We start from the raw sequence: 12,126 nt of genomic DNA, 5'->3' as shown, positions 1-12,126 counted from the left end.
CCAAATTCTACCAGAATTTTAAAATCGATGTAGTAAGTAAACAACTACTTAATTTTGTGAATTTACTGTTGCTTCATTTCTAGTTAGTCATAAGAGGGCAACTGCACATCCAATTGAGTTGCATAGAAACAAACCCAGGACATAACGGGTCTGTAATCTTTGCAAACTACAGCAGAGAAATCAACAGTTACTAAAAAAATCATGAATCACTGAAAAAAAAAAGAAGAGTGTAAGAGTTCTACGAATGAAAATGTTACCTTTTTCTGGAGCTGAGTGAAAAATGGAAAACATTTGCCAGCCAAGTAGTTGACAAAAACCCACAAAACACAGGACATAAAACAGAGGAAAGACCACGTTAAGTCAGTCCCATTTCCTATCTTGTGCAAAACTATAGAACATAAAATCTTCCGCTTGTATCTGTTCCATCAATCATCTTCCTATTTTTTCTACATTTCATTGGTTACTAGTTTTTGAAATTGCAGATCTTACAGCCTGTGCAGTGGTGTACAGCATTTATTTTCCCTTAGGAACACTCTGACTTTACATAGTGGCTCAGTGTAGCCTTTTTCCTTAGAAAATACTTGCCTACCTCAGTCAGCTCAACAATCAGTTTTCATCCAAAAGCTAAAGGGCAAATTTCATTTGCAAGGCTTCTAAATGCCAGTTTTCAACTTCCTTCCTCTCCACTTTCAATGCCAAGACAGTTCAAGAAAATCTTTTAGTAATACTTTTCTAAGAAGACATAATTTCACTCAAATGCTTAAATAGCAACCACCCATAGACAGAGATTAAAGCTGGCCATTTCCAGGAATATCTTTCAAAGCTGTATCTGAGAACAAGGTCTTAGAATAGATACACACATGCAGCCTCTACAACTGTCATTGGTGATTCAGTTAAAATAATGCAACTTAATATGATTGCTGCTGAGATCTTTGCATTTTCTTTCTAACATAAAAACTTTCCATTTGTGTTTTGAATAGGTAAGCCTACAGGGTATGGATCCAGCAGTAGACGCTTACACCACAAGGGAATAGTGGATGAATGCTGCTTCCAGAGTTGTGACCTGAGGAGGCTGGAGATGTATTGTGCTCCAATAAAGCCACCTAAATCTGCACGCTCTGTACGTGCTCAGCGCCACACTGATATGCCAAAAGCACAAAAGGTAGGCCAGGCTGGAAAAAAACAAAACAAAACAAAACAAAACCCCAAAACAAAACCCCTACTTATTTTAGGGAAGAAAAATTCCATCAAGGCTGGTAACATAGCAAACAACTGATGTGTTCTGCCTACTAGAGACACTGAGATTTAGTGGGGGTTTGGAAAACCGTGTCTGTGGTAGGAAATAAGTAGGAAATGGTGTGTTCTATCTCATCTCTTAGGAACACTGAATAAAAGATGGAATTGCTAAGCTAGTAGTTGTGAGGCTTTATCCTGCTACTGGGTATTAAATGACAAGAACTCATATCATCCAATCATAAATACCACTTAAGACTTCTTTTGAAAGAGAAACCAAACACTGAATGTTTAACAACTGATCTACACAGAACCTCCTCACTCATCCTTCCTTGTCAGGAAGAGGTAGAGTGAGTGACCAAAAGGAAAACACAGCTCTTCTGCTACTCATTTTACATGTAAATGAACAAATGATTTTCATATTTCCTCATTATTTTGTCTTTTTTTTTTTATTTATTTATGAGAACTATACTAACTGGATAGTCAATGCAATCTTTACATACTTCATTCTAACTATTTAATGTTTAATATGTCTATTTTCCAAGCACTTCAAATATTCATTGGTATTATTTGTATAGTTGTGGATTTGAAATTATCCAGATTTTTGTTCCTGTCATACTAGGTATACTATACATATATGTAGTTAAATCTCATATCTCCTCAACAAAGCCTATAGTTCAGAAAACCCATCTTTACCACTAAGCTCATGTCCAACTCTCTCTCCTGTTTGAGTTCTCAACATCTGTTTTACATGTTCTCTGTCATCTGCTATAAGCTTCTAGTGATATATTTTATTGCTGTTGACCCTGTCTGTCCTACACATATGTTGGCCCCACTCCTGCAGTTATCTGAAAATTTTTCCTTGTAAGCAACGGAGCTGCATGAAATCCTAAGATTTCATAGGAAGTCAGGAAACCAACACCATATAGTAATTTCCTTAATATCATCTTTATGAAAAGAACAATTGTAATCGTTCCAGCATCCATTTCTTTTCCATAAGTCAATCCAAAGAATGGAATCCTTTCACCTCTTCCTCAAGAGTTTTCAACCTTTGAAAGTAATGGCTCTATGATTCTTCCTGGGAAGTATCACCTTAACCGTGAACATCTCAAAAGGCACACATGACAACAAGTGAAGCCTTCTTCAGGCAGACCTCAACTATAGACAAGAAAACCTTGTGGTTTACTCTTGTCTGGGCACACGTATATTTAAGGCTTGAGGGAAAAGAAGAAAACAGGCTTGGCCAGTAATCTGTGTGCTCCTTCCCGTACTTGTTGTTAAGGTGATGGGTAAAACATTCTGTAACTTCACGTAAAAGGAGACAGGATAGCTGCCAGCTTTCTCGTGAATCTCCACACCACTTTCCTTGGAGGGCTGAGGGATGATGTCATTCTTTAGGCAGCTGTCCTCCCAGTTCAAAAGATAGGCAGGAAAACACTTCTCATACAAACAGGAAGGAAGAGAAGAAAGGCTTTGCATCTTTCTGCAGCAGCAGGGGGGATACTGGAAGAAGAAAAAAATTAGAGGGAGAGTAATTGAGAGAACCTAGCTGCAGAAGAAATCATCCAGGAAATTAAAAGGAGAAAAAAATCAAGAGATGAAAAGGACAGTAAAAGGACAATGAAGAGCAGAGGAAAAGAAAGGGGAGGGAATTAGATCAAAGAGGCTGAGAAGATGAGAAATATTGTATAACTGAATGAACCATGGTGCATCATACAGAAAAGATAGGATTTTGAGAAAAGGGGAGAGAAAATAAGATTAGCAAAAAATTAACATCAAAGAAAACACCACCTTTAAAGAAAATGTATGGGAAAAGGAGGAGAGCAGTGAATCAGAAGCAAAAAAATCATAAATGCTTCCTGATGGGAACTTGGTGGTAAAATAACAGAAATCTGATGGGAAAAACAAACTGAAATTTTTGTTAATATCTGTGAATGGCGAAAATGAGATTGAGGAAACAAAAATACTGAAGGGGTAGGAGAAACTATTTTTCACATTTATGACAGACAAAAGGAAAATACAGGGAAGGGAAGAGAAGGGAAACAGAATTCATTAAAAAAACTCTGTGTGAAAAAGCTCTGATATGTATACCATATTCTCATGTAATTACTTTTTCTTTCTTTTTTCTTTTTACAGTCAGCTGTACATGCCTCCACTAAGAAAGATAATGCTATGTTCATACTTTCTTCTTTGGATAGGTCCCCCCAATATGAATGCATTTAGTTAATTTAGTTGATATGTCACAGATTTTAATAAAAAAATTAATTATACAGAAGCCAAATTATTTTTCAATTGAGCAATTTTTTTCCGCTTTAGCATATTTTTCTCTCAATATTATAAGTTATAGATGAGATACATATACACATAAAGAGAACATCTGTATATAAGATAATATATATGACCTCTTTAAAATTTTCTTACTTAGATAAAAATTTTAAGGCAGGATTAAGTGGAATATATAAGGTGGTGTACAGTTACTCTCAGATTTCATACACAATCAGTTTCTTATGCCTTTTATACTTCTAATGTAGTTTTTATTTGGTGTTTCCTCACAACCTTTTAATAGTCAAATCCAGGATTTGTGTTTTGGTTTGAGTGTTTTTGTAAGTGGTCTACTTTCCCAATTCCTCGAGCAGATCATTCCTCCTTCACACAATTTGGTAGAATAACTTACTTCGATGGAGTAGGGATGCTCTTCTGTTTATAGGTTATGTTAATTCTGATCTTTGGTCATTACAATACAAACAAGTGTTGCTACATTACACACATGAATCTGAATGATGAGGGCCAAGCACTGACTGATTAATGTGGGCTGGGAACACTAAAATGCCTATTTGCTACTATGAGGTCAACGTCAAGAACTAGTTTTAATCCAATTACAGAGGCTGTTTGTGTAGAGTTTTGTTTATTTGTAGCTGATGAATAAAATAGTTCTTTCTTTATAGGATCATTATCTGTCCTGTTCTAAGGCATTTACTCATAAATAAATATTTTTGCACACATTGTTATGATATACTTAGGGGTATTATATACACAGCATCCTTCACAGATTCATTAAAAAAGAAATTAAGAAAGAAGGCAGTTAGAAGCACTTTGTTATTGCCTCAACTGCTGAATATAATGGAGCACATACCCAAACTTAAATCTGCCTTATTGTAGATACCCAGCTTTCACCACCTCTGTTGCACTTAGGCCATGACAAAATTACCTTAAACTGGAGCAGCCAATGAATGCAACAAACACACATTCAGAGAGAAATGAGGAATGCCTCAGAACACAACGGGATACCTACAGACCAACCACCCTAAAGTCTCTAGTGAACAGATAGGGTAATTCAGAGTATCTTTCCAGCTGGATTTCAGTACTGCAGGCCTTGAGTAAGTTATGAAATACATAGACGTAGTTTCTGTTGGTGCCCAGCAGTCAAACATCGTACTCAGACATCCATCGAAAGGATACCAAACTCTCACCAGACTGTGACCCCCCTGCTTAAGCAGAAATATCTACCCTACTCCCTGAAATACTTTATATTTTTTGAGTAGAACCCTACAAACGCCACCTAACCTCTCTGGGCCAGCAACTCTGTCTGGGATGAAAAAAACTTTTTGTAGTTTGAGAGTTTTCTGGAGCATTGCAATTGCTTTCTCCAGTGTAAGACAATAAATATATCCAGGCTGGGGTACAGGAAATAGACAGTGAAGTGGCAGTTCTGTTTTCAAATGCTCAGATCTGGCATAGAAGAAAGGTCTTCTTGGTGACAACTGGACAATGTCTAGTAAATGAGAAAATGCTTTAGGTTTATACAAATAGTTTTTTCAATAGCCTTCACATGTTGCTGTAACAATCGTATCTGAAGCAGATTTTATACAAAACCAACATAGCTGGCTAAGATTTAGTAAATCATTTACTTTATATCTTTTTTTTTTCTGTTCCTCTGAACTTAATCTGCAAAGGTAAATTATCCCTTTGAAATACAATAGGATCTATCTGTATAATCTACATTCAGTCAATATGTGTTCTAGAAAATATTGCCCTGGTCATTCAGATTCCTCAGTACAAGAACAGCTGACCAGAAATACAAAAATAGCATAAAATATGCAAGAACTACAGAATTGGTTTTCTCTAATAGGCTTCCTAAGGAATGCCAGGTGATTAAATTTGATTTTCAGTTTAGTGTTCAGATTATTGAAATAAAAAAAAAATCCAGGACAACTGTTCTGGAGTATTTAGGTAAGGGAACAGAGTAGTTTTAGATCCCATTACAACACTAAGACCGAGGGTGAAAAGATTGGTTTTCTTCTTTTCAGTTTATTTAATTTACTTCAATGTATATACCTTTTTATTAGTAGTATTTACATTATTAATGTTAATTAGTTCTCTATGTCTCTTTACTACATTGAATGAAAAAAATTATTATTTTGAAAAGGGAAAGTCAGAAGTTTCACATTGAACTGCTGGAATTTAATATTTTGGTATTTCCAAAGGAAAACATTTTGATCTCAAAAAGCCAAAATAAAGCTTTTTGATTTCTTGATGCTCTATCTTTTTTTTGTGTGAAACTGATCTTCATTAAGCTATTTTCAGTCTCCTCAAAGCTTCAAATTTCAAGTAATTTAATATTACTCAAAATCCACTTACTTTGCTTCTGACCATCTTAATTAAGCTACCGAAATTTAGTACTTCACTTTTTTGCATTAATTATAAGCCCATTCAAAAAATAAACAGTTAAAATACTGTAAAAATTAAAGTTGATTAAATTTTCATGTAACTTGTACATTTAAACAAATAGGTAATTTTTGCAGGATAACAATCCAGTAAATATTCCTATTAGTCTTGCAGCAATTTTCTTTTGTAACAAAATTTATTTGAAAATTCATGAGTAATACCTTTTTTAAGAATAAGGAAAACCTAAATATTTGATCAAATAATCCAACCAACCTGCATGATCTGTTGTTCACTCATTTAATGACCATTCATCAATTATGCTCATCCCAAGCCTGTTTTGTTTACTTGCTTTCTATTTGAATGCTCTGTTGCAAGCTTTTGTCAGAATTCTTTCTATTAAAAAATGAGAGCTAATTCACTATTCGGTTTGCCAGAACTGATAAAAAATAGGAAGTGATCGACTGCATAATACAAATCCATTATAAAATTCTTCCTCAACTGCAGTTAGTTACGTGTAAAGCAGATATTATTAAAGAGGACGCAACTTAACCATATGTCATCATTTCTAAATCCAAGCAAGTTGTCCCTGGATTTTTAACAAAAGGAACAGCTGTGAAACCAAAGCACATTATAGATCAAGATTTTTTTTTAACGTAAACATGTCACACAACCTAAAATTTTTGACACTGCTTTCAGATTAAAATCTCATTCAATGTGCAAATACATCGGCTCATAAGGGAGGAGTAAGAAATAGGGAGAAATGTTCAGTATTGGTGCTGGAAAGCAAAGTAATGGTTTCACCTATTTTTACACTAAGTTTATGTTTAGAGTTTTAAACTGCAAAACAGGAGCAAGAGGGGGAAATAAGTTCTTTCTTCGGTGTACATGGTTCCATCTAGCTTTTCTTTCATTTGTTTCTTTCTCTTAGAAACACTGATAAAAGATTTGGATTTCTACCCTTACATGAAGTAAGTTTTAACGGCAATTTAGAAAACTAGTGAATAGAACTTTGAAAAACAACTGTTCTCTGATCAAAGAAAGGATGATGTGGGGGAAGATTGTGACCTTTTTGAATGAAGCAGTGTCACAGAACCAGTGACACAAAGTTGTTATCAAATTAAGACTACAAGGTACCTTGAAAATTACTATGTAAATGTGAATACTGGCAAGGCTGATTTTCAAATCCCATAAATAAAGAAGAGGGAAAGCAAAAAACCATACTGCCATGCCATCCCCTTGCACCCTGAACAAAAAGACCAAAGAGGTGTACATCTTGATACAATTTTGCTCTTCCTCAGATTTTTAGTAAAGAAGAATACTTTAGGCCTCATATGCGGAAAATACACGTAAATATATTTACCAACAAAGTATCAATAGGAAGCAGATTCTCTCAAAAATCCTTTTCAGATTTTATCTGAACTTCAAAATTTAAATAAATACTAAGTGGGACTAAGAGAGAGACGGAAAAGATGTTAGTATTTTTAGTTTAAGAAAACACCATTAAGAAAAAAGTATTGCATTATTTTTCATTAACGTTTCCAATATTGACAAACTCTTTTGTAGTTGGCTCAGTATCAACTCACAGATACATTTACAGGCCAAAACATGCACAATGGCACTAATCCTAATTTCTATTACAGCCATGCCACATTACCAAGCCAATGATGGAACCTTTATGTGTAACAGATAGAAGAACTTGGCCTCTTCACTTCAGAAAATTATTTTCTCCCATTGCTTATTTTCCAGCCTTGTTATTATGTTACTGATCACACTGCCCACAGAACTAAAAAGCTTTCAAAGAGACCCCAGACAGTTCGTAGCTAAGATATCATGCCTGTTACTACAAACATTAGATTTTCCATTTATTACCAATAAAGCAAGAGATCTTTTAATGCCAATACGAGGTTTGAATGTCCATCCTAATAGGATAAGAATGCTGCTGCATGCTTTCCATTACCCTTCCCTCTTAATTAAATGACCTTTACCATGACTAAGGTAGTTGTTATCCTTATGTTAATGCTGCCCTGTCTCCAAGGATCTGTGCTTAAGGTTATAGGTGAGAAGTCCATGCTTCTGTTCATAAACTGACTTATGCAAAGTTGACATTTTGCATCTGTCATCTTAAAAAGCTTATTGTCTTTGTCTGGGTCTGAATATCAGCTCAGAAGATCTGATAATGAAACAGGCATCACAGATAACAACTTTATTTCTAATTACCTTTTTTCAAAGACTTGAGAAATAAGGCAAGCTTTTCCATACCAGTGCAAAGGCAGGCCTGAGAATCTGATTCAGGCATTCACGCTTTTTTTTTCCCCTCAATGGTCTCAACGTTGCATTCTTGAAAAAAAAGTGTTATGTGGGTCAAAGCATTTTCTGGCACGCATGTTACTGCTGCCACCACCAGTGCCACTTCTTTGTAGTTATTCATCAAAATGCTGATTCCAGAGGAGAAACTGTTCTAAAAGTAACATGGCATCTTCCCTCAATTTAAAAGCTAGCCTGTATATCGTGGCAGCTCTTTTTCCCTCTATATGTCAGTATTAAAAGCTATAGCTGAAACCCTGCTGCATCTTAGTATTTGTTTTATTTGGATGATAAAGCCTTTTTAAAGTAAAAAAAATCCAGTAGTGGAGAGAATTTCTATTTTCATTTGGGACACATGCAGTTAATTTTCAATCTAAGTATACTTTGTAAGCCACTGCAATGCCAAATGACTGTTGTTTCATAATAAGGCTCTCACTGTCCATTTTATGCATTATGAATATTCAGCCTTTAAGAATGTATGACTTTCTGCAAATAAAATGTAGGATATAACTTTTCCTATATGCTGGCAAACTCTCTTCAAAGAGGAGAACCTAGGGGCACCATTGATGAGGATATTTTGTTTTGTTGCCATGAGGGAAAAAAACAGGACAGATGAGTCAAGGAATTCCTGTTTTCTTAGTTCATTGTTACCAATACAAGCATTTGTAGTATAAGGCAGGATCCTTAACAGTGGCAGACTCCTATGAAGTGCTGCAATGATGATTCTAGTGAAAATGGAATGTTCATCGAGAATTAGTACTTCAGGGTGAAAACTGAGGTACAACTTAGGGAAAACTAAAGACAGAAAAGGTAGTTTTGGAAGAGCTGGAAGAGAAACAGGCAACAAAATAACAAAAATTATTTTCATTCATGGATAAGCAGAGTTCTGTTGAAGTTTCTGTTTCTGTATTCAATCCATGCTAAGGAAGCTATTCCATAGCAGTATTAGCAAAATTTGGTGAAGACAAGCCAGTATCCTACTGAACTGATCACAGGAATAGTGACTAGATGATTAATCTCTTCCTCATTTAGAACTGCATTTTAACTAAGGACATCTAGAATGGCAGATTCCTAACAAAGACATTTCTTCATTATGAATACTTTGCTATTAACAAGTTTGGCTTGTCAGTGATGATAAATCTTAGTTTGGCTCAATGTTCTTAGTTGTTGGTGGTATAATTAATTTAACAACTACTAGTACTGCTTGGGTTTTTTTTATATTCTGAAAATAATAATTCAACTCCTATCCATCAGAACCCAATCCAAAACCAGTGAAAATGAATAAGCTCTATAGGAGATCAAGTTTTGTGATCCTTTGCCAGTTTCTGATTTATTTTATGTTGAATAGATACTGGAGGCAAATGGAAAAGTTATATATAGAATAGTATTCTATATAGGAAATAATTAACACCCCCCCCAACAAAACTACTATAATGCACCAAATCAGCTTCCATTTTCTTTCTGTCCATCTGAAAAGCAGGCAAAAAACTCATTACTTTTTAGTACATTTCCATGTTTTTTAGGGCTTAAATAGCAGATAATGCAGTGGTAGAGCTGCATACCCATACCTCACCTTTCTCAGGGAGGTTTTTATTTCTGGCTTTTAAGACAACAGACATTATTTCAATTAACTAAGAATTTTACTTCTGATGAGGATTATAAATATGGAGAGTCACTTAACAATTCTGCTTTTGGTCTGGTACAGAATGTGCAAAGATGTGGGACCAGCTAATATTTACCAGCATGGCAAATAAGGAAATCAAACTGGAAGATATATGCCACACCCATCACTGCTGCTGGAAACTGGCCGGTGCATGGCAAGACAGTGAACTGAGAGAATTATTCATTCCAAAGCCCTCTTGATTTGCCTGGCACATCACGTTGTCTCTTTTTAAAAATACAAATTATTTGGCTGCAGCTCCTGCAGTGAACCCACATTTTTTATCCTCTTAAAGGCCTTATCCAACAAAAACCTTACACATCTAATACACCATTTATGCAAAATGGAGGTAACAGAGTTCCACTCAGCAATTTTTAAAACCTCTGACCACTGGGTATCAAAGCACAGGAGCTCCATAAATCCTGCAGTTACAACTCCAAAGTTCCCTGGCCCCTATATATCCTGCATTTGCAAATGTCCTTGTTCTGAAATAAAAAGAAATCTTTGGTACCTACTGTGTGACTAAACCCATCCAGGTTCCAGTATACAGATGGTTCCTCTGCCAGGATCAACAATTACAGCAATCAAAGTGTTTATGCCTAGGAGGATGGGGAATTTAGCATACAGAAGTTTTGTGTAGTTCTCTGTGAACTGGCAGAAGGGTTCTAACAATTCCAGCATTCAGGATCACTGTTTTCCCACTAATATGAGTTCTGTGGTCATACAGCGTATTAAAACCTATCTCGAATAATATTTTTTTTTTCTACACCTTCAGGAAGTGCATTTGAAGAATACAAGTAGAGGGAACACAGGAAACAGAAACTACAGAATGTAAGAACATGCCATCCACAAGAATGAAGAATGAATGTGCCATCTGCAGGATACTTTGCTGTAAATAAATTATTTGTTAAACATTGGAAGACTTAAAAAACCCTATGGTTTAATAAGCTTGGTGCAATCTCAACCAATGGGCATTCTCCCAGTGAACAATGCAACTAAACATTCCAATATTAAGTCTTTAAAGAAAAGAACATTTTAACCAGCCCAGAGCTAAAAAATTCTGTGGTTGATATATCACTGTTTGTTAACCTGTTTTAAATGTCCTGCACAAAATCTCTTAAAGTCCTGTGCCCCTCAAAAGCCTACAAATTTATAGGCCTTTGATGGATCCAATTGCACTAAATTAACCTATGAACACTGGCTGCTGGAGTCATTCATCAGCCTTGTCTAAGTGGTGGTTTTTTTATTTGCACTTCTATACAAGCAACAGGCTGTTTGTTTTACAGTGTCTGATAACATTGTTTGTCTACCCCTTCATATTTGCACAGTTTGACATTCCCAGTAACAGCAGCAGTAAGGTAACATATACAGTTTTAAACATCCATTAATTCCATCTGTGGCATTTTGACAGAATATGGGTTATAGATGCATTTGTTTTAAGACAGTTTTATTTTTCCTTCTCTTGCAAAGATGCAGTTTATTGCAATTTGTGAGACAAAAGATTTTTAAAAGCAGTTAAAGCATACATAGGCTCTCAAACCATTAATGATTCTTCCAGGTAATTATTTTGCAACAGTATAGGTAACTTCTTTCTTCCTCCATATAATGCAGTATGTAAAATTTAGCATATCAGTAATACACATATATCAAACAGTATGTAAAAATCTCTGTTTTGTAGTACAACGGTGCTATTTTATAGTTTGTTACATGAAAGGGTCTGGCCAAAACGGTAAAAGGTAAAAGCAAATATGAAAACATCAAGCCAAAGATTAAAAAAACAAAGTAGTTTTAAAAATATTCAGCTTAAATGAACTAAAATGGCTTCAGATTCCAAGGCGGAAATAACTTTCCCATCTTCAAAAGAAAATTCAGATTATTTGTTTCCTTTTAGATGTTTGAATGGTGGTATTTTCACTTACAGTAATGTGAAACACAAATTCATAGATGCCCAGGGCTGGAAAAGACAATTAGAAAAACGGCCCTCAAATTACTTCAAAGGGTAACCCATCAGGGCCTGAATCTTTCTGAAATACCAGCATTCTATGCAAACATAACAGAGGGTGACTCAAGTTCTCTGCCATTTTCATTCCTCCCACAATCAGATGTGACTAAATTGACTGTTAAATAGGCTGCTGCATCCCTCTGTAAATCAGGAAACCTGATCTAATCACCAAATTACAGGGTAGAGAGTCCTCAAGAAGAGATGAACCATAATGTCCTACAAACTGCTACTCACAATAACTTTTCATGCACTCTTGTGGAAG

At 35.4% G+C, this 12,126-nt stretch overlaps 1 protein-coding gene across 1 annotated transcript in view; it reads left to right on the top strand.

The window, feature by feature from the left end:
- Positions 1–10,697, top strand: part of IGF1 (insulin like growth factor 1) — a 48,501-nt gene extending 37,804 nt beyond the window's left edge. Inside the window, exons 3-4 of the mRNA XM_009649249.2 lie at positions 981–1,162; positions 10,638–10,697. Of these exons, the coding sequence (XP_009647544.1) occupies positions 981–1,162; positions 10,638–10,697 (242 nt within the window). The remainder of the gene's footprint in view (positions 1–980; positions 1,163–10,637) is intronic.
- The last annotated feature ends 1,429 nt before the right edge of the window (positions 10,698–12,126 follow it).

Source organism: Egretta garzetta, unplaced genomic scaffold, assembly GCF_000687185.1.
Source record: "Egretta garzetta isolate BGI_Z169 unplaced genomic scaffold, ASM68718v1 scaffold321, whole genome shotgun sequence".
In the NCBI taxonomy this organism is placed as follows: Eukaryota; Metazoa; Chordata; class Aves; order Pelecaniformes; family Ardeidae; genus Egretta; species Egretta garzetta.
Note: the sequence above shows the minus strand (reverse complement) of the source record. Positions and strands in the feature narration are given on the sequence as shown.